Source organism: Podarcis tiliguerta, assembly GCF_965153285.1.
Source record: "Podarcis tiliguerta genome assembly, chromosome: 9".
Taxonomy (NCBI): domain Eukaryota; kingdom Metazoa; phylum Chordata; class Lepidosauria; order Squamata; family Lacertidae; genus Podarcis; species Podarcis tiliguerta.
The window spans coordinates 11,226,913-11,249,670 of record NC_139542.1 but is presented as its reverse complement, the minus strand read 5'-3'; the positions used below and the strand labels follow the sequence as shown (position 1 = coordinate 11,249,670).

Here is a 22,758-nt window from a genome sequence, read left to right as displayed (position 1 = left end):
AATGGGCAGCACCGAGGACTTTGTTTCTGCTTGAGCAGCATTTGGCTTAAACGATCCTCATAAATCACTCAAAGCAAAGAGCTCTTTAAAAGGTTTATGGAGTGAGCGCAGAGCAAAGGCCTCGCCGTTCTGTATCAAAACTCCATAAACAGAAGTTTTCCACAAGCTGGTTTGAGAATTACCAATAGTCCAAGATGTCAAATATTCCGTCTTACTTCCTTTCAGGCCGCACTAGACGTTATGGCAAATGTGTAGCTGCCTCTTTGGGACCGCCAACTTTTCACTTACAAAATTCAGGTAATTGGGCAGTTTCTGCATATGCTATAGAGGGAAGTGAGGGGCAGATTGGGCTCCTCCACCTGGGAAGGGAGCCCGTCTAGGAGAAGGGAAACTATGATCCTAAACCTCTACAGCCTTGCAGGATATTTTTGGGAGAAAAAAGGGCTAAGGAGTAAACCCTGCACAAATCTAAAATGGAGTCCCTAAAACAGTTGGATGGCATCTTGTACTCCTCCTTCCAGAAAGTCCTGCAGCCAAGCTGGTGCCAAACTTTTTGCTTTCCTTTCCTTTGGGCAACATCAGTGAGGCCAAGGAGGTGGGGGTTGGGTCTTGTCCTCCAGACACGCTGCCCAGGCTCCCTTTGTTATTGCTTTAACTATTTATTTTGTGCTTTTCTCCTGTACTTTTAATCTTGTGAACCACCTTTGGATGAAGGGCGGTAGAAAAAATGTAATAAATAAAAATAAATAATGGTTAGGGTGTCAGACTACAACCTGGGAGACCAGGGTTCAAATTTCCACTCCGCCATTAAGCTCACTGGGTGACCTAGAGCCAGACACTGTCTCTCAGTCTAGCCTACCTCACAGGGTTGTCCTGAGGATAATATGGAGGAGGGAAGAAAGATAATTTATTTGGAGGGAAGGTAGGATATATACCAGGGGTCAGCAAACTTTTTCAGCAGGGGGCTGGTCCACTGTCCCTCACAGCTTGTGGGGGGCTGGACTATTTTTTGGGGGGAAAATAAAAATGAATGAATTTCTATGCCCCACAAATAATCCAGAGATGCATTTTAAATAAAAGCACACATTCTACCCATGTAAAAACATGCTGATTCCTGGACTGTCCGCAGGCCGGATTTAGAAGGCGATTGGGCTGGATCCGGCCCGTGGGCCTTAGTTTGCCTACCCATGATATATACATAAGAGACAACATGCATGCATGTGAGATACAGTTTAAGCACACACAATAAGGGAAACAGTTTGAAACAACTCTTTGCTTTAAACTTTTTAAATAATAATAATCTTGCACTACAGTTGTGGCTTTTACACTGTTACCGGAAAAATCCGAGGGCTCCCTTGGACAAAAAGTAAAGACACCAACCAGAGTAAATTGGAGCAAATCAGCAGCCTGTAGGCTTGGCCTTTATTGTACTGTTGCAGCAGGGTGTTCCCCTCACTCGCAGGAGAGAGGAAAGACACAGAAAAATGGTGTGCAAGACCTTATAAAAACTTTTGAAATTCCCCTCCTCTAGGTCAAGCCCACCCCCAGAAACATCATGCCTACATTACAGAAAGGAGGGGTTGAGGGAGGAGTTGTGGTGGTAACCTGAGTGTCCTGTCACCTGGCTGGTTCCCCTCTTTCCCCCCTCCCATGAGTCATTTTCTGAAGACAAAGGTAGTCGCAGTTTCCTGCCCCCTGAGGGGAAATCCAATCACTGTTCTTTTGTTATAGTCCGTGTTGAATCCACTCTATGCAGTCTGTAGTGTAGTTGATGGTCTTCTGTCTAGGGTTGGCATAGCAACTGGGCAGGGCTCCTGTGGATGTGCTGCTATGCTCAAGGGATTATGGTGGCCTGTATCAAACCTTCCCCATTTTGTAGTCCTTCCTTCATGGAGTAAAATAAAAGTGGAACAGTGCAAATCTGATGTATGGTTGATTTTCTATGAATTTATAACAGAAGTGTAGCGTATGTAGTGTGTGAGTGTGAGTGTGTGTTAAGTCTGTACAAACTGAATGATGGGGGGGGGGGGGTTCCTGCTACAACACACAACTGGCTCCGTTTAAGAAAACATTTGGATCATTTCTTCATCTGGTAAGCTGGAACAGCTCCTTCACCTCCTCTGCTAGTATCTAGTAACACAAAACCACCCAGTTGTGGGGGTGCTGACAAGAGGTGGGGCTGAGCAAGGGCTGCTAGGAGAGAGGCAGCTGCTGGGAACAGCTCCCTCCATTTCGCCTCAGCTGGTGACCCCAAACAGAAACTCTGCAAACAACAGCTGGAGGGGGAAGCGCTCAGGTCCTGCCCATCAAGTCCATGCCTAGAACAGGCAGGGCAGTCTCCTTGCTAAGAGGGAGAGGGAGGGAGGGAGAGAGAGAAGCCGACTGGGAAACAACGTAAGAACAAAATAAGACCCGTCTTGTCCAGCATCCTTTTCTCACAGTGGCCGACCAGATGAAGAAGAAGAAGAAGAAGAAGAAGAAGAAGAAGAGGAGTTCGGACTTGATTTCCCTCTTTATCACTACCCTAAGGAGTCTCACTGGAAGGACAGATTGTGAAGTTGAGGCTCCAATACTTTGGCCACCTCATGAGAAGAGAAGACTCCCTGGAAAAGACCCTGATGTTGGGAAAGATGGAGGGCACAAGGAGAAGGGGACGACAGAGGACGAGATGGTTGGACAGTGTTGAAGAAGCTACCAGCATGAGATTGACCAAACCGCGGGAGGCAGTGGAAGACAGGAGTGCCTGGCGTGCTCTGGTCCATGGGGTCACGAAGAGTCGGACACAACTAAACAACTAAACAACAACAAATGTGTCTCAAAGCAGCTCACATTCTCCTTCCCCTTCCTTCCCCACAACAAACACTCTGTGAGGTGAGTGGGGCTGAAAGACTTCAGAGAAGTGTGACTGGCCTAAGGTCACCCAGCAGCTGCATGTGGAGGAGCGGAGACGCGAACCCAGTTCCCCAGATTACAAGTCCACTGCTCTTAACCACTACACCACACTGGCCTGTGGGGAACCTGCAAGCAGGATTCAAGCAGTTGTGCACTCTCCCCTCCTGTGACTTCTAGCAGCAGGTATTCAGAAGCATTGCAGTCCCTGATCATGGCGTCAGAGCATAGCCGTCATAGTTAGCAGCCACTGACATCCTTCTCCTCCATGAATTTGTACTTTTAAAGCCACCCAAGTAGCCATCACTGCCCTGCGGGAGAGTGAGCTTCACTGTTTTACTAAGCACTGCGTGAAGACGTACTTTATAATAATAATCATAATTTTTTATTTATACCCCGCCCTTCCCTGTTCAAAATCCGGGCTCAGGGCGGCTAAGAACAAATTTAAAACGCTTATTTAAAGAATATAGAGAATTTAATGGATTATGGAAGATCCTAAGGGATCTAAAGGGCTGGAAGTGAAGAACAGAGGTAAAGGAAATTAAATAACAAAAGAAGTGTGGAAGTGGAAGTCTTTTAAGATATTTTAATTAAGATTTGTATTTTATAATGTGTTTAAGTATAATTCTGGAATTACTGTTTATAGAAAATAGCACTTTCTTTTCTTTTCTTTTCCTTTTCTTTTTTTTTCTTTTTTCATTTCTTCTTCCTCTTTATCTTCTTTCACAGTTTATGTTTGGCAAATACGTAAATAATTGTGCTTTTGCAGATACGTCTGGAAATTTGATTGTATTATTCAATAAAGTTATATTTTAAATTAAAAAAACAAACAAATTTAAAACGCTTAATTGAAAAAGCAGCATAAAATACAGTATAAAAACATGAATAACAATAAAATTCAAAGTTCAGAAATCAGTTTAGGGGAAATCCATCTAATAAGCATTAGATAATCACCAGGGCTAGCTGGCTGAATTAGTCCTACTTGGGCCAGCGAGGAGGCCAGGGGAGAATTAGTTGTGGGTTCTCAGAGTGGGTGATCTTCATAAAAGGGGAGGGGGAGGGAAGAGAAGGGGAATAAAAGATCAGGCTGAATTCAAATTAAAGGCCAGGCGGAATAGCTCTGTCTTACAGGCCCGACGGAAGGAGGTTAAATCCTGAAGGGCCCTAGTCTCATGGGACAGAGCACTCCACCAGGTTGGAGCCATCACTGAAAAGGCCCTGGTCCTGGTGGAGGATAGTCTGACTTCCTTAGGGCCCAGAACCTCTAAACTATGGTTATTCATGGACCTTAAGGTCCTCTGAGGGGCATACCAGGAGAGGAGGTCCCGTAAATACTTTATCTGCCGTGAATCTTGCAACATTCAGCCTCATTGGATGTCTGCAAATTCCAGTGTTACGAGAAGAGCTTTTCTCTAGGCCCCTTCTCAGTGCTGTGCATAATTTCATAAACTTCTGTCGTGTCACTTCTAACTCGTCTTTTCTCTAAACCGAAAAGTCCCAAACACTGCAACCGTTCTTCATAAGGCAGTTGTACCATCCCCTAGATCATTTGGGTGTCCTTTTCCGAACCCAACCAGGTGTTTATGAAGGAAATCCCCAAAGCATTGTTCCTGAGCTCTGCTCCTACCCCTTGCTTGTCTGGCTGGAGAACAGAGAGGGGTGTGTGTAAAACTAGCAGCCTATGCAAATGTAAAATTTACATCCCTTGCCCCACCCACTTTTGTCTCTGCCCCGCCCACTAGGGGCGTGAGTGAGAGGTTGCTCAGAAAGCAATGTGACACTCAAGTTAAAAAGTGTTCTGCACCGCCAGCTGCTGTAATAATAATAATAATAATAATAATAATAATAATAATAATAATAATAAATTTTACTTATACCCCGCCCTCCCCAGCCAAGACCGGGGCTCAGGGCAGCTAACACCAGGTATAAAAACAATTGATTAAAATACAACTTAAAAACAAGATTAAAATACAACAAGAAGCCTCATTTCAGTAGAAACTCAAGTCAAAAACTTTTTGGGGGTGAAAACATCAAATCTTCACCAAGGCCAGCTATCCAGACTGGTCCTACGTGGGCCAGAAAAAAGCAAGGGAAGTCCCCAAATAGGAGTTCCATCACAGAAGGAGAACGGAAAAGGAAAGAGGGGAAGGGGATCAAGTTGATTCCAAGCCAAAAGAATGGAATCCTTTGGCTGGTATTGACTGTCAGTACAAGCCAGGGGGACTATATTGAGGAAGGACAAGGTGCTATTAGTTTTTGTCCTGGTTTCAACAATTTTGCTGGACTGCGTATTTTAAATGTGTTCATATTCTGGTGATGGAATATAAGACTTTTTGTGGGGAGTGTCTCAAAAAGAGGATAAATGTACAGTGGTGCCCCGCAAGATGAATGCCTCGCAAGACGGAAAACCCGCAAGATGAAAGGGTTTTCCGTTTTCAGAGGCGCTTTGCAAGACGAATTTCCCTATGGGCTTGCTTCGCAAGACGAAAATTGACGAAAAATTTTGAGGGTTTTTTTCTCTCCAAAACCCCTTTTTCTGAAGCGCTAAGCTGTTAAAAGCATTTTAGCAGCAAAACCGCTAATCCCTTAAGCCTTAAAAAGCCGTTTTTAGCCCTTAAACTGTCAATAGCAATAATAGCGCTAATCCGCCAATGGGCTTGCTTCGCAAGACGAAAAAAACGCAAGACGAAAAGACCCGCGGAACGGATTCTTTTCGTCTTGCGAGGCTCCACTGTATGGAATGAAATGAAACAATATGAAATGAAAACTCGGCCCAGTCACCATGCAGGAACTCCTATCTTTCAATTTGGTATGTTTAGCCGATTTGCCTAAAAATCCAGTGCTGTAACGACAGTCAGAGAGCCGCCTCACCTGCTTATCTTGGGAAAAATATTCCCCGTGAAAAGCAGGACTGGCTGGATGGGAGAGGGAAAAAAGTCACACACACCCCACCTCCAACAAAAAAATAATAATCTAGGAAAGTAATTAAGATTTCATGTGCATCTGCTGCAATGCTCCACTTGTTTTGACTTCATTAACCGTCAGGGGATTTTGCTGCAGAAGTGAGCCTGGGCCTCTGAGCAAATGTATCTAATCCAGGGATTTCTGTAACAATGAGTGGGTGGAATTTCAAGGCAGACTCTTGTATCCGAGGCATGAAAAAGACTCTTTTGTAGGTCGCTCCTCGTCAGCCGAGGGACTTTACACTGAAAGGAAGAATGCGGGGTGGGTGGGGGTGGAGAATGGGATAATTCCAGCCCGGCTACCGCGGTGAAAACCCCCTTTTTGTCGCCTGAAGTGCCAGATTCCAACTACCGCAAGGGAAAGTTGGCTTTATGACATGAACCCGGCGCAATCCGCCCGGCTCTCCCCTCACCCACCGCACTGCCGCTCCCGGTATAGTAGCTCATTAAGCTTTTAGCTGAGTAGCCCTTTTCTCTTCCCCGCTGGCAGAGAAGGCTGCGTTCAGATGGCCATCGCCGGGCGGACGCAAGCGGCGCTGCTAGCGCAAGGTTGCGCAAGCCACAAAAGGAGTTGCTTTCCTTGGCAGATCTCCGAATCCCGACTTATTAAGGCTCTGCCAACCACTTTTGTCCTTGAAAAGTGACTCTCTCCGCCGGCAACACTGGCGTCTCTGTGAGAGCCTCTTCTGTAGGGCCTGGTGCTTTCCAGGACAATCTGGCCCAGCGAGAAAAAGCTGTGCTGTCCTTGGGCGAAGACTGTGGTCGCCCTTCAGGAGAACACCCCGAGCTGTTCGGTGGAACGGGAAGAAGGAGAAAATCGGAAGGGATGGTTTCCCCCGCAACAGATACAACCATAAAGCAAAGCTCTGGCAATATGCTGACCTTCAAAGAATGTGTGGGGACAAGATAGATCTCAGCATGGTTTGCAATGGTTTTGGCATCCACTGGTTTAAAGTAAAGGTAAAGGGACCCCTGACCATTAGTTACAGTCGTGACCGACTCTGGAGTTGCGGCGCTCATCTCGCTTTATTGGCCGAGGGAGCCGACGTACAGCTTCCGGGTCATGTGGCCAGCATGACTAAGCCACTTCTGGTGAACCAGAGCAGTGCACGGAAACGCCGTTTACCCTCCCGCCAGAGCGGTATCTATTTATCTACTTGCACTTTGACGTGCTTTCGAACTGCTAGGTTGGCAGGAGCAGGGACCGAGCAACGGGAGCTCACCCCGTTGCGGGGATTCGAACCGCTGACCTTCTGATCAGCAAGTCCTAGGCTCTGTGGCTTAACCCACAGTGCCACCACCAAAATAGGGGCTTCTGTAGCCTTTCCCATAAAACCAGGCTACTAAGAAACTCAGAATGGGTGCGGGAACAGGGGTGGGTTTTTGTGAAAAATGAAACTTTTCAAACTAGGCTAGAGCAGGGGTCAGCAATTTCTTTCAGCAGGGGGCCGGTGAACTGTCCCTCAGACCTTGTGGAGGGCCAGGCTATATTTTTTTGGGGGGGGGGGGAATGAACAAATTCCTATGCCCTACAAATAACCCAGAGATGCATTTTAAATAAAAGGACACATTCTACGCATGTAAAAACATGCTGATTCCCAGACCGGATTTAGAAGGCGATTGGGCCGGATACAGACCCCGGGCCTTAGTTTGCCTACCCATGAGCTAGAGTTTCGGCAAGTGTCCGTCCCCCCGCCGTCCACCAAGCACAACTCAGACATTCGTGTTCATTTTCCTAGTGCAAAATGTTACAGCCGTATTGCGCTTTCTGATGTATGCTTTTTAGACATCTTGCCATTCCTTTGCCAATTGCACCGTCGAGCGATTTTCTGATTATATACATTTTCCGTACATGTTAGTTGGCTGGGGGACTGCCTTGCAAAATTCAGAGAAGCATGAAGGTCAGAGGAAGGCTGTTTTCCAGTTCACATATTGGTTCAGAAAGTGCAAGTACACCTGATCCCTCATTAGATGCAGATTGAAGCACCTTTCTCGCCCATCCCTGATGGTGACCTCCTGCGGCCCCAAACGCAAACAATAAACACCTGTCTGAAAGCAACCTTTGTCCTGATAGCTGAACCAACTCTGCTTCTGTAGACAAAGCACTTCTCCACATAGCAGTTGCTGGGGAATGACACCTCTACACCTCCATTTCCCCTGTGTTTGGGCTTCCCCGAGGTATTGGGCTGGCCACAGGTGGAAGCAGAATACTGGGTTAGATTGATTTCTGGCCTAATACAGGACAGCTTTTTTCTTATATCCTTAACTCAAGGTCTCTGGAAAACTCACAAGGCAGGCCTGAAAGCAATGGCTGTCCCCTTTTTAGTTCCAACCAGCTAGTCCTCAGGAGGAATACTGCCTTGAACCATGGAAGTTTCATTTAGCTGCAGTGGCTAATGGCCACTGAGTGATGTGAAATCCTAGAGCGTGTCAAGTCCCGTTCAGAAGCACCTGAGCTAGTCAGAACATGGCAGCCAAAGCCGTAAGAGAGGGGTTGGGAAAAGCTTGGGGCTGGTGGCCAAATGCAGCCCTACAGGGCTCAAGGTTCTCCCCCAGGCCATGTCCAACTGAGCACCTTTGCCTGGCTGGAATGTGTCCTTAAACTCTGATCATGCGTCTTGGTTGCTGGAAGGGAAGATGATGGTGAGTGTGCATATAGGAACATCCAGGGTTTGTTTGTTTTTTGCATGGTTGGAAAATGCCTGTTGATGGCATTCTACCATTGTACTGTTGTGATTTTATTAACTTATGGTCTGTGGTTTGGGAGCTGCACGGTCAGGGAAAAAACAATGCTGTCCAGGGTTGTAAAGACTGCGGACAGAATAATTGGGTGCACTCTTCTTGGATCAAACCTATGCTTCCAGGTGCCATAAGAAAGCTGCAGAGATAGCGCAGGATAGTGCACACCCCAGAAATGATCTCTTTCAGCTTCTGCCTTCTGGAAGAAGGTACAGGGTTATAAAGACTAGGACTAGCTGCCTGAGAAAGTTTCTATCCAAACACGATTTTGGTTTTAAATGTAGTGTAAGATAGTCTCTGAGGGATGCAGGTGGCGCTGTGGGTTAAACTACAGAGCCTAGGATTTGTCTATCAGAAGGTCGGCGGTTCGAATCCGCGAGACGGGGTGAGCTCCCGTTGCTCGGTCCCTTCTCCTGCCAACCTAGCAGTTCGAAAGCACGTCAAAGTGCAAGTAGATAAATAGGTACCACTCCTGCGGGAAGGTAAACGGCGTTTCTATGTGCTGCTCTGGTTCGCCAGAAGCGGCTTAGTCATACTGGCCACGTGAAGCTGTACGCCGGCTCCCTCAGCCAATAAAGCGAGATGAGCGCCGCAACCCCAGAGTCGGTCATGACTGGACCCCAGAGTTGATCACGAGGGGTCCCTTTACCTTTTTTAAGGTAGTCTCTATGGGAGTATATTGCATTTAATTTTGCGATATCTGAGTTTTTAGGGGGCTCACCAGGCTGGGATAGCCGGGATAGCAGGCTTGTTGGGTTTTGAATGTCTGATGTAAATTTTTTTCAATTTCCTTGTTCTGTATGGGACAATGACAATAAAGATTATCGTATCGGAATGCAGGCTGCTGTACAAGCCACCTCCATTACCCCGCCCACATTTGCACCTGACCCCACCTCCTGTCATGGATTGGCTGGACAACGAGGAATGGTGGGAGGAAGCAGCTGGGGAACCCCAATGGGAAGAAGGCTGAGCCCGGGGATTGGTGGTGGGACGACAAGGAGTGGTCAGAGGGAGAAGACTGGAGAGAAGGCGTTTAAAGTTGGACAGGGCTTAGTGAGCAGGGGGAGTATGTGGCAGAGAGAGGTCTAGAATCAGGATCAGAAATTGAAGCAAGGGAGGAGGGAGGCCAAGATGAGTCCGGGAGCCATGTGTGGCTCCCTCTTCTGCTGTGACAAACTTCCCTCCCTGCTTGTCTCCCAGCACCAGAAGAGGCATGAAAAAGGCGGAGGTGAGGTTAGCTGCAGGCAGGCAGTCTCCTTGGGGAAAGCCCTGGAGAGGACTTAAGACAGCTGTGGGCAGGTTCAGCAAATGGTTTATGGGGGCAAGACCTGAGTTGCTGTGCCCATTAGGCTTGATATTCCTGTGCAGATCCTACTTTGGCGTTAACTCGAACTTGCTGTGTGTGGTTCACTGCTCGCTCGCCCCTGGCATGTGGCCCCCACAAAAGCCTGCCCACGAGCGAATATGCTGGGAAAGGCTCCCAATGATGAATTGAGCAAAGACATTTATATGAGTGGTACTTGCTGACCACAGTCCCACCCGCCACTGCTTTTGTTCCTAGTGAGGATGCTCCCCCATTCAAAGCCGTGCTCCAGTCAGAATAATAATAATAATAATAATAATAATAATTTATTATTTATACCCCACCCATCTGGCTGGGCTTCCCCAGCCATTCTGGGCGGCTTCCAAAAAAATATTAAAATATTGTAATACATCAAGCATTAAAAGCTTTCCTAAACAGGGCTGCCTTCAGATGTCTTATAAAAGTCTGGTAGTTGTTGTTCTCTTTGACATTTGGTGGGAGGGCGTTCCATAGGGAGGGTGCCACTACCGAGAAGGCCCTCTGTCTGGTTCCCTGTAACTTGGTTTCTCGCAGTGAGGGAACTGCCAGAAGGCCCTCTGTGCTGGACCTCAGTGTCCGGGCTGAACGATGGGGGTGGAGACACTCCTTCAGGTATACTGGGCAGAGGCCCTTTAGGGCTTTAAAGGTCAGCACCAACACTTTGAATTGTGCTTGGAAACGTACTGGGAGCCAATGTAGGTCTTTCAAGAATAGAGTCACGAAAAGCCTTGCGCTGCTTCCATCGGCGTTATTAGGGCCATTCATAAAGGGAAATCTCGCACAAATCTATTCCCAGCGCTCTGTCCTAATCAGGGCAGCATCTTAATTGACATTGCCTTGCAAGCCCCGAAAAAGAAGAATCTTGCAGAAAAGCAACAGCACCAAGGCTGGCTGTTTGAGGTCCCTGCAGCACAGAATCTAGGCCAAGCTTTCACCAACCTTGTGGCCTCCGGCTATTTTGGACTACAGCTCCCATCAGCCCCTGCCAGCTCAGACCACCTCATTATCTGATGGGCTACAAGTTCTGAAAACTCTGGCAGAGGAAACCTCATGCCTTGCACCCCTACCCACAAGAAGCCGGCAGGATAAGGAACTAGCACAGATCGAGCCAGCCCTGGGGTGAAGAGCTCGCCTCAATCATCCCCATTTCAGTAGGATCCCTGGGAAAGTGTAACATGTAGCCCAGCCACACCACTGGAAGGCTGGAATGGTTTTGTTGACATCTGACTGTCTCGAGAGACAATGGAGCATGCTTCCAAGGGTGAGGTCAAACTACTGTGTTAGCAGCAGCAAAGTGGCCTCTCAGGGCGCAAGCCTGGGCAGTGTGTAGAGAGGTCCTAGACTGGCCTCTTGGCCTGGTGGATGTGGTCCAAAGGAAGGCAGAACAATATGTAAGGCTGGCCAGTCGAAGCCATTTCTCAGGTGTAGTCACTGTCATATGCTGACAGCTTCTAGGAGCTACAGGTAGGAGCTGATTGCAAGGTGGGGACCAAAGGTGGACAAACTAGCCTAAGAGGAGCATGATGTGTCCCTCACCAGAGGTACGATGCCTCCCCAAAGACCCCTCTAAAGTGGTAGTCTAGGAAAAACTTCATCACTACAAATAAAAAGGTAAAGGGACCCCTGACCATTAGGTCCAGTCGTGACCGACCCTGGGGTTGCGGTGCTCATCTCGCTTTATTGGCCAAGGGAGCCAGCGTACAGCTTCCAGGTCATGTGGCCAGCATGACTAAGCCGCTTCTGGCGAACCAGAGCAGTGCACGGAAACGCCGTTTACCTTCCCGCCTATTGATCTACTTGCACTTTGACGTGCTTTCGAACTGCTAGGTTGGCAGGAGCAGGGATTGAGCAACGGGAGCTCACCCCATTGCGTGGATTCGAACCGCTGACCTTCTGATCGGCAAGTCCTAGGCTCTGTGGTTTAACCCACAGCGCTACAAATACTTTCTGCTTAATATAGCAGAGAAGCCTGCAAACAGGGTTTCCCATAAGCATGCCACCACCTGGTGGCGACTCGTGAAAGGAACATCAGATTGCTGCCAACAAATTTCATTTAGCGTTAGGGAGAAAGAGAGAGAATGCTGTTTTGCTACTGCTAAGGCTTGCTCTGATTCCCCCAGCCTGGAATGATAATTTGGGAGTGGGCGGGCAGGGAAAACAATGCCGTGGGGAGTGGGGAGAGAAGAAACAGCTTGCAAAATGTGAAAGAAACTGCCTGCAACAGAAAGACAACCCCCCCCCCTCAATCTTTCGCCCTCCTCGGTGGTGACAAGTGAGATCTAACCCGAAGGTCTGGCGGCCACAGCTGCGAGAGGAGGAAGTTGGAAGTGCAAAACAGAGAAGAAGAAAAAGGAGAAGCAGTTTAACTGTGGTATAGCAGCAACTTCTGTTTTTCCCCTACAGTTTGCAGAGGACCAGGGGAGGGGGAAATTTGGACTGTGCCTTTATCTTGCACCAAAGTGTACGCAGCCCCCACAAGCACACATGGGGTGTATAACTCAACACGAAAGGCTCCTGTGTCCCAGCCCCAAATGAAATGAATTGGGAGCAGCTTCCTCCTGGATTTTGCTCCAGGCCACCCAACACTCTCCTTAGCTCTTCTTTAACCTCCCTTGTTTCCAGAAGATATTTCTACTTTAATTGCAGGCATTATTGTCCCTGTTTAGAGGTGGTGGCCATTCAAACCTCCACCTCATTGCCCTCTGGCCTACAAGATCTTCCTGCACCACCCCTAGGTATGTGAGGGTCTCTTCTGTGTATGTGATTTCTTATCGTAAGGTAGAAAGCACTCTGCACAAACTCAGTGGCACCTTTAAAACTACAGTGGTACCTTGGGTTAAGAACTTAATTCGTTCTGGAGGTCTGTTCTTGATCTGAAACTGTTCTTAACCTGAAGCACCACTTTAGCTAATGGGGCCTCCCGCTGTTTCCGCACAATTTCTGTTCTCATCCTGAAGCAAAGTTCTTAACCTGAGGTACTATTTCTGGGTTAGCGGAGTCTGTAACCTGAAGCGTATGTAACCTGAGGTACCACTGTACTTGACATTTGATGTTAGCTGCCCTGAGCCTGGTCTTGGCCAGGGAGGGTGGGGTATAAATAAAAATTTACTGACTTACTTACTCATAATGTGTCGCCAGTTGGCAGTGGGCCACTTCCTTTTTGCCAGCTCTCCCTCTCCCCAAGAATCTAACTTATAATAAAGTCAGTGTCAGCTACATCGATTCTGCAATACAGCCTGAAAACCACAATGGCTGCACGACGCTTTAGAAAAAACAGCAGCATGTGCTAATAAGCTACATCTTCGCATATAAAAGCAGAAAGCAATAATAATATGGGGGTAAAGGATTTTTTTTGGCAGGGGGAAGCTGTATTCAAATCGTGAGAGAGAGCACTAGATACTGGATATATACAACTCATTGATTTATGTCTTTCATATATCTAGGCAGATTCCAACCTCGCGGGCATCAACAATTTCTTTAGCGCCAGCAGATCTGGCCCGTACAATTTCGGGCGCAGGTTTCACCCGAAGGCGCAGCGTGTGTGGTGGCAAATGTCATCAGTTGCCTGGAGGGAGGTGCTAAAATAAGCATCTGCTTGTTACGGAGCCTAATTGAGAAAGCGATAAAGAAAACGCGGTGGCAATTTTACACTCGTTTAAACATTCCGAAACTCCGCAGAGGAGGACTGCAGCGCAAAGCAGGAAACTCCAGGGCTCGGCGCTTCTGCCTGGGCTTCATCGCCATCAGTCGTCTCCACCGCAGATCCTGAGCAACGTGGCCTCATAATCCCCAGAAGTGTCAGACTGCAAAGGGGGTAAAACAAAAAACAGTTAGGAAGCCACATTAAAGAGGCACGCATCAATCTCTTCACGTGGTAAATCCATTTATAGACAAAAGCAGCACTGTGCTGCAGTTATGGCTGCCGGGCCACATCACCCATTAAACTAACTATGCCATAGAGCAAGACCCAGGCCATGGGAGGACCATTAAACTGCGCAAAGGCTTTCCTGTCTAGCAAGAGAACGCTGCTGCTATAGAGAGAGTGCTGGCGAAAGGAAACCTTCAAAAAAGACATCTGGATCCCCCATAAAACCACCAAGTTAACAGCTGAGCTTGTTTTCCACTCAACATGATAGCCCGGGGAGACCCTCATTATCAGCAGACATCTGGGCAGTGACAGTCTGTCTATCCGCAGCCTCTAGGAAGCCTCAGCTTTTCCACTCACGGGCATCTGCATATGCAAACATGGTTGCTCTCACACAGATTTCCACCACCTGTAATATTTACTTTGAGTTTTATTTTTTATTTTTGTAGTGGTGGTTACTGTTTTAAAGCATCTTCATTTCCCCCCCCCCCCCCAGGAGTTCAAATTATTTTATTTTAGTCATTTACAGAGTCTAAAAACCTTCCAAGAACCTTTTATATGTCCTTCCCAACAGCTGGTGCATCACGCCCCTCGGTGTTTCGGGTGTAGATGACCTGGGCTCTGTGCTTGGACACCAGTTTGATTAGGCCCTTGCTGAGAAGTTCCTGGAGCCAAGGAGCCTCAAATCTTCAGCCTTTCAGAGACAGGTGTGATGAGTTTGTAGTTTGGCACCTCCTTGCACAGCTTGCCGTAAATAGCTTTGTCAAACAGAACAAGGTTGTTCAACTTGTCTCTTACTTTCCCTTTGGACCACTTCTTCTTGGCTTTTCTGCCGGACTTGTTGACAGGGTCCTTGTCCTTCTTGGCCGACTTGCCCACGTCCTTCTTCTTCTTCTCGTCCTTTGGCGGCATGGTGCAGTCGGAACGGCTACAGCCGGTGCTTCTCCCTCAGCGATTTCCGGCCAGAAAAGCATCTTCATATTTTTTTTTGATATGCAGAAAATGCATAGAGGACACAGGGCTCTGGCAACCTGTGGCGCAGATCAGCATGACAAGCTAGACTGGCTGAAAGTCCCTCTTTTGCACAAGGACTGAAAAGTCCCTCTTTTGCATCTTGGCATCTGGGGCGGGGGGGGGGTGCGTGAGAGGCTAGCTTCTGGGTGACCGAATAGAAAGCTCCAGAAGCACCAGTGCCTGTGAGTGGGAAATGCTTCTGCAAAGCTGCCTGCCACGATTTCGCATGTGACGTTTTCACATCAATAAGGACCAGAAATTTGCTTTAAAAAAAAATGATAGCAAAGGTTCTCAGGGATTCTATGCTCACGGCCCAGTTCAGGAAAGTACTTAAACATTTAGCAGGGTGTTCACTTATGCTGCCTTGGAACAGCTCTCAGCATCTTGAGCGAAGTTACGTTTTGGCCAGGGCATTTCACCTTCTCGCAAACCTCTCCAATAAGCAGCATTGTTCAAGGCCAGAAAAGCGTGAGACTGTTTAAAGCCTGCAGCACAACCCCAGGTTGCCAGCTAGAGCTTGGTAGGTTTACGGGACTCAGGCGGCGCTGTGGTCTAACACCATTAAGCCTCTTGGGCTTGCTGATCAAAAGATCGGTGGTTTGAATCCCCGTGACAGGGTGAGCTCCCGTTGCTCTGTCCCGGCTCCTGCCAACCTAGCAGCTCAAAAGCACACCAGTGCAAGTAGATAAATAGGTACCGCTGTAGCGGGAAGGTAAACGGCATTTCCGTGCGCTCTGGTTTCCATCACGGTGTTCCGTTGCGCCAGAAGCGGTTTAGTCATGCTGGTCACATGACCCAGAAAGCTGTCTGTGGATAAACACCGTCTCCCTAAGCCTGAAAGTGAGATGAGTGCCGCAACCCCATAGTCACCTTTGACTGGACTTAACCGTCCAGGGGTCCTTTACCTTTATCTTAGGTTTACACATGCTATCAGGGCTGGGAGAGGATTGGTCTACTGTGTCATAGAACCCACCTGTGAAGAATTAAGAGAGCCCAGGCGACATTTAGGGATTTGTCCCAAGCAGCAGAGGATAAATGTTCCTTAACTTCCATCACCTTCCATCTCCCTCTGCTTTCCAGCAGTGTCTTTCACGTCCAAGACCAAACACAGAGAGAGAAAGAGATCTGGAATGTAGCTGAAGCGATTGAGGTACTCACTTTAATAGCAGAATACAAGGAGACGCCGTACAGTTTCTTATATTCAGCTCGAATATCCAAGAGGTCAATCTCTGACCTGGATGCCAGAATTCTGTTCAGTGTGAATTCATCTGTCCCAGCCCCCTATCAACAAGGAAAGGAATGATGATGATGATGATGATAATAATAATAATAATAATAATAATAATAATTTATAAAATTTGCATTCCGCCCAATACCCCCAGGTATCAGAGTAGTTTAAACACAATATAAAAACACCAAAACACATAATGAAAGTAAAAACCAAAAAGAACCCAGTAACTCCCTCTTCCATTTTAAAAAATTGTTTCATTTGTGTTTCAGAGCTACAGACCCTGTACTTTGAAAAGCACATACACACAAACAATTTACGTGTTTGGCAAAAAACGGCAGAAAACGTCCCTCTAATTCAGGGATGCCCTGCCATCCTCCAGATATCGTTGGACTTCATATTCCATCAGGCTGGCTGGGGCTGATGGGAATTGGAGTCCAACGGAGAGCCCTATACAGGCTCCTCCCCCCCTACCTTTGTTTGGCAAGGCTGCTCCATAGCGACACTACCTATACAATCCTCACCAGCGCAGAGCTTTTTCCCTTGCAAGATTTAGTGCTATGCTGCCTGCAATTTTGCAGGAAAGGTTCTCCAAGGTTCCAAATTCAGAGAGGTATTGTCCTTGTGGTGTAGGACAGGCCGAGACCATTGCACATGTCTTGCTCTACTGTCCATTTTATGAAGTAAAAGGTAAAGGGACCCCTGACCATTAGGTCCATTCGTGACCGAGTCTGGGGTTGTGGAGCTCATATAGCTTTATTGGCTGAGGGAGCCAGTGCACAGCTTCTGGATCATGTGGCCAGCATGACTAAGCCGCTTCTGGAGAACCAGAGCAGCGCATGGAAACGCTGTTTACCTTCCAGCCGGAGCGGTACCTGTTTATCTACTTGCACTTTGACCTGCTTTCGAACTGCTAGGTTGGCAGGAGCTGGGACCGAGCAATGGGAGCTCACCCCGTCGCCAGGATTCGAACCGCTGACCTTCTGATCAGCAAGTCCTAGGCTCTGTGGTTTAACCCACAGTGCCTCCCGCGTCCGATTTTATGAAGTAATCAACGACAAATGTTTGAGCCTCATTCTGAAGGAGAGGCTAAACTGTTCTGATTCCTACAGGGTTTCTCTTTTTATTGAATAGCTGCGGGCCTGGCAGTATGGAGAAAGGAGCAGAATATGGGAGCAACTCCATGAAAATACACAGCGCTGGATTTATGTATAAGCTAAACAAGCTATAGCTTAGGGCCCCATTCCCTTGGCCCCTCCCCAAAAATTTCACTATTAATATACTTCTTCTTAATTGTATTTCAGTTCAACAATTACTTTGATAAAATACACATTCTGTTATGTGCAAATGGCTTTAGAAACCTATTACAGTGGTACCTCGGGATGCGAACGGGATCCGTTCTGGAGCCCCGTTCGCATCCTGAACATAACGTAAGATGCGACAGCGCTTCTGCCGCTTCTGCGCATGACATCATTTTGACCGTCTGCGCATGTGTGAGCGGTGAAACCCAGAAGTAACGCACTCCGTTACTTCCGGGTCGCCATGGAGTGCAACCCGAAAGCACTCAACCTGAAGCGTATTTATCCTGAGGTATGACTGTATGTCCATAAATTAGCATATAATATTCTACACAAAAAACGGCGACAATTTGTTGTTGACAAAGGACAGCTGGACATATAAAGGGCCCCATTACCTTCAGTAGCTTAGGGCCTCATCAAACCTAAATCCGGCCCTGAAACAACGTTGTCATAAGACCTGAGTGGTACTTTTTAACCTAATAGTTTCATCTCAAAGCGTCTCTTTCTGTGAACAGATGCCAATTGTATGTTTCGACCCAAATATTCCTGTTTCCTTTGTACGCCGATAAAGGTTGAATGACTGATTTAAGAAGGCAGCGTCTTGTGTCCTTACCTTCAAAGACTTGTGCAGCCTTTCAGCAAAGAATGCTGGAGTGTTGTTTGCACATTTGACTATAAAAAGAAAGAAAGAAGAGGGTTAGCAGTTGACTCCATTACTGCATTTTCTCTGCTGGAAGAGCTCTGGAGGAGTGCCAAGGTTGTGCAGAAAAGTGAAATTGCTGGGCATCCACAGCGCTTGCAAAACATCCATCCCTCATTCAGAGCAGATGCATGTTAATGCATTCTGTTCCGTGCTTGTTTACAATGCCTTTGTCGGTATTTTTTCTTACTGCTGCCCCCTTGTGGGTAATTATGTTAACTGCATTTGCACACAGTGATGTATGGAAGTGAGAGCTGGACCATAAAGAAGGCTGATCGCCAAAGAATTGATGCTTTTGAATTATGGTGCTGGAGGAGACTCTTGAGAGTCCCATGGACTGCAAGAAGATCAAACCTATCCATTCTGAAGGAAATCCAACCTGAGTGATCACTGGAAGGACAGATCCTGAAGCTGAGGCTCCAATACTTTGGCCACCTCATGAGAAGAGAAGACTCCCTGGAAAAGACCCTGATGTTGGGAAAGATGGAGGGCACAAGGAGAAGGGGACGGCGATTAGCACTGCTGTGCATGTGCAAGTAACCATTCCGGTACTTCCGGGTTTGGCACGGTGCGCAACCCGAAATCACGCAACCCGAAGCGTCTGTGACCCGAGGTATGGCTGTAGTTACATCTCACACAGACCCAATTTCCTCAGGTCCTCCTTACCTATGGCCAGTAGCAGGTCTTCAAAACTTCCTGAGGTTTCGCTCTGGATGCTGTCTTCCAATTTCTTCCCACTGATATTTCTGTATTCTTCAAAGGCTTAGGAATGACAAGAGATAAGAACGCCAGCGCTGTTAAGGGGCATCTCCAGGCGGTAGAAAAATTCGCAAGACCTGCCCTTTTTGTCTCCCTTTGCTGAGCAGCACAAAAAAAGAGAGGACCCCCCAGAATGGTTTCTTACTTAGTTTCAGCTGAGGGAAACTGCTGAAGCACAGAACCTCAATGAATTTGCCCTCGTCGGTCCCCCACCTCTTCTCGCCGGCGTTGTATAGGATCTAAAAGAAGAAGAAGAAGACTACAGATTAAAAGCTTGCCTGTATTCTTTGCCTGGTCTCTGTTGCATTCTAAACGCTTCCGAGTTAGGTTAGCAAAGGAGGAAGGCTGGGGCTCATGTACCTTTAGTTGCTGAGGGAATTTCAGTCCCTTCTGCAGCTATTAAAGGTACAGAAGCCCTCAGAAACCAGAAAGACATTTTTTAAAAAAATAAGAAATGAGGAAAATATATAATTTACCTTAAAAACCAAAGTAAACAATTGAAATTATTAGTCAAATTGGAATAACACTTATAGTTTCGCCCCTGGTCTCCTTGCTGGCCCAAATAGGACTAATTTAGCCAGCTAGCCCTGATGATCATCTAATGTTTATTGGATGGATTTCCCCACTAAATTGATTTTTGAATTCTGAATTTATTGTTATTCATGTTTTATCCAGTATTTTAAGCTGTTTTTTATTGCATCAATTAAATGTTTTAAATTTGTTGTTAGCTGCCCTGAGACCGGTTTTCTGAACCGGGAAGGGCGGTGTATAAATAAATAAATAAATAAATAAATAAATAAAAATAATAATAATAATTACAGTTTAAAGTTGAAGATAATGGAGATTTAATAGTTTTGGATTAATAGACAAGATGCAGGAGGAAAAGGTTGATATAAGGACCCACAAAGGGAAGAAGGCAAATCCAGGAGATTCTTTGGAATTCTCTTTCTATGTTGGTTGTCTGATAATTGTACATTTCAAAATATTAAAAAACTAAATAAATTTTAATAAAAATAAATAAAGGTGCAGAAGCCCTCTTACCATTTGCCTCTGGCCACCCTCTGCCTGGGGTCATCATTACTTATGTGAAGAAGTACTTTTCGCCTGTCCTGAAATCTCCTGCCAATCCCTTTCCCTGACTGACTTTGAGTTCTTACAATATGAGGAGGGAGAAACCCCAGCTGTTTTCTTCCCACTGTGCATAATTCTGAAAACCTCCATTAAGAATTTCATAAACCCCTATAGTATCGCCCTGTATATATCTGCTTAGAAGTATTTGCCCTCCTTTTCAATGGAGCTTACTCCCTGGCAAGCATGGGTAAGACTGCAGACAGAGGCTGTGTTTGCATGTCACGCTAGGCCAAACCATGGCTTAGCGTGAACACATGGGTGTGCTGGTATCGCACCTGATTTGCATCATCCTGGGCTTTTAAAGCAAGCACAAGACAAACCTTGGTTTAGTGTGGCGTCTGAACCTGAGATCACAGCTAAGACCTCTCCTCCTCAACCACGATCTGCAGCTAAGGTTTGTCTATACTCTGGCTTACGTCTGCACACCTTACCAATGTATTTCCTCCCTGAAGAAAAGAGGTCTCAAATGCAAAAGCGTCCTGAGGCCACAAGCCTGTGTGTTGCCCTCTTCCACCAGGTCTTCGGCCAAGACACAGTCTGACCCCCTCTCTCCGTCTGTAATCCTCATAGAACTCTAGCCCAATGGTTGCCATTAATTTGACTCTGAATTGATTTTAGAATTAATTGATTTTAAAATGTATTTCAATTAATTGATTGTGATTTTATTTAAATTGTGTTATTTTTACTGTTGTTAGCCGCTATGAGCCCGGCTTCGGCTGGGGAGGGTGGGATATAAAGAAATTATTATTATTATTATTATTATTATTATTATGCACTTCCTTCCAACTCTCCAATGTCCTTTTGGAGATGCAGACATCCCGCTGCCCCCCCCAAATGCTTCTTCAGAAGGATGGAGCAATCCCAGCCCTGCACAGCTTACGATACAATATGATAGGATAATCTTTATTGTCACTGTCCCATACAGAACAACGAAATTGAAAAAATCTACATCAGACTTCCCAAAACCAACAAGCCTGCTATCCCAGCCTGGTTAGCCCCCTAAAAACTCTGATACCCCATAATTAAATACAAAATACTCCCATAGAGACTACCTTACACTGCATTTAAAACCAAAATCGCATTTGGATAGAAACTGTTTCTCAGGCGGCTTGCTGGCTCAGAAACTCTAAGAAAAGTTTTTAAACAGCTTGGAAACTTCCTACAGCCGACACCTTTCTGAATTGCTATTACCTGAGCGTCCTTCTTTGCTAGCTGCTCATCCGGTCTTTGATTCTCATCTCTTCGGCCCTGTGAACACATTGAGAGAGGTTTTAAAAGCCAAGTAAAATAAGAGCACCCGTCACATTAAAAAGCATTTGGTTCCAGTCCTGTCTCACAAGCAAACAGGAGATCGAGAACAGACATGACAAGGTTTCCTTTGCAGGAGGGCACAAGACTTAGGGCACTCCTGTAGCAATGGATTTGCATGCAAGTGGCACTGTGGATTAAACCACAGAGCCTAGGACTTGCTGTTCGAATCCCCGTGACAGGGTGAGCTCTCGTTGCTTGGTCCCTGCTCCTGCCAACCTAGCAGTTCGAAAACACGTCAAAGTGCAAGTAGATAAATAGGTACCACTGTGGCGGGAAGGTAAACGGCGTTTCCTTGAGCTGCTCTGGTTCGCCATAAGGGGTTTAGTCATGCTGGCCACATGACCCGGAAGCTCCCTCAACCAGTAAAGCGAGATGAGCACTGCAACTCCAGAGTCGGCCACAACTGGACCTAATGGTCAGGGGTCCCTTTACCTTTACCTTTACCTATATAGGTTGAGCAGGCATTACCAGGCACCAGTCTCCCATGGGTGATGCCCGCACCCCAGGCAACAGATTTGGGGGCAGGAGAAGGGTCAGCTGAAGCAAAGGGCTGTGGTGGAACATCTGCTTTGAATGCAGAAGAAGGCGTGGAATTTGGCAATATCGAACCCTGGGCACAAAATTTGGTGCCCACTGCTAAATATTTCTTCTTTTCACAATTTATTTGGGTACAGTTGCTTTTTATGGATCTTTATATGGTACCCATTTAAATATAGGTTTCATAATCATCATTATTTTGTGCCCCTTTGGTTCTGTGCGCCATGTGAGGGAACCACCCGGACTGCCCTAAATCCAGTGCTGGCAGAAGGCTCTGGGTTCCATTCCTGTCATTTCCAGTTAGAACTGGGAAAGGGTCTTGCCAGAAGCGCTGAATAATTCCTGCCATTCAGTGTAAGGTGGACCAATGGTTTGACTCAAGGCAGTTTCCTATGCTCCGAACTGTGTATTTATAAGAGCCAGAGTGTCAGGGAACTGCCATTGGAGCCAGAGGGAGAGGGAGGGCCCCAGAGGGATTCCGGAGAGCGCCCCAGGAGGGAGAGAAGCAGCACATCTTCTGGGGAAGGAAATCAGCGTAGCACCAGTGGAGGGGGGCAGATGGGGGAATCGGCGAGGTGGCTCCAAGACTCCTCACCGGGGACCAGCGGGGAGAGCACGGGTCCTCCGCTGCCCACACCCTCCCTCCGCAGAAGGCTTCCACGCAGGGAGAGTAGGCGGCGACTAGGCGTCAAAGAACTTTTATGCTGGAAGAAGTTCAAGAAACGCCCACTGACGGATTCTGCCAGCGATTGAGACAGCCACGGGTGAGTGGCTGTCCAGACAGAAAGGGTTCACTCAGGCAACCCACCCAGGCGTGGTGCCGATTTATGCACGAGCAACCCCTAGAACCATTACACAGAGTGACCAGTTATATAAGCCAATGAAGCTGCAGAGATCAGCATTTATCTCATGCACAGCCTTCTTCTGAATGTGCCGTCATGACTGGAACTCAGTGCAGGAGGAGATCAACAGGATTTGGGCC

The 22,758-nt window shown here is 47.0% G+C and overlaps 1 protein-coding gene and 1 pseudogene across 2 annotated transcripts in view; both read right to left on the bottom strand.

Annotated features, from left to right (window-relative positions):
- Window positions 1–13,330: 13,330 nt before the first annotated feature.
- The window catches only part of ANXA3 (annexin A3), a 35,364-nt gene continuing 25,936 nt past the window's right edge, over window positions 13,331–22,758 (bottom strand). Inside the window, exons 8-13 of the mRNA XM_083398647.1 lie at window positions 21,120–21,176; window positions 18,943–19,036; window positions 18,705–18,800; window positions 17,952–18,010; window positions 15,971–16,093; window positions 13,331–13,736 (exon numbers count right to left, since the gene is read on the bottom strand). Coding sequence (XP_083254773.1) covers window positions 13,677–13,736; window positions 15,971–16,093; window positions 17,952–18,010; window positions 18,705–18,800; window positions 18,943–19,036; window positions 21,120–21,176 — 489 coding nt within the window. The 3' untranslated portion in view covers window positions 13,331–13,676. The remainder of the gene's footprint in view (window positions 13,737–15,970; window positions 16,094–17,951; window positions 18,011–18,704; window positions 18,801–18,942; window positions 19,037–21,119; window positions 21,177–22,758) is intronic.
- On the bottom strand, window positions 14,293–14,786 carry LOC310657729 (small ribosomal subunit protein eS25-like; annotated as a pseudogene). Its single transcript has one exon. The product of its transcript is annotated as a small ribosomal subunit protein eS25-like (transcript).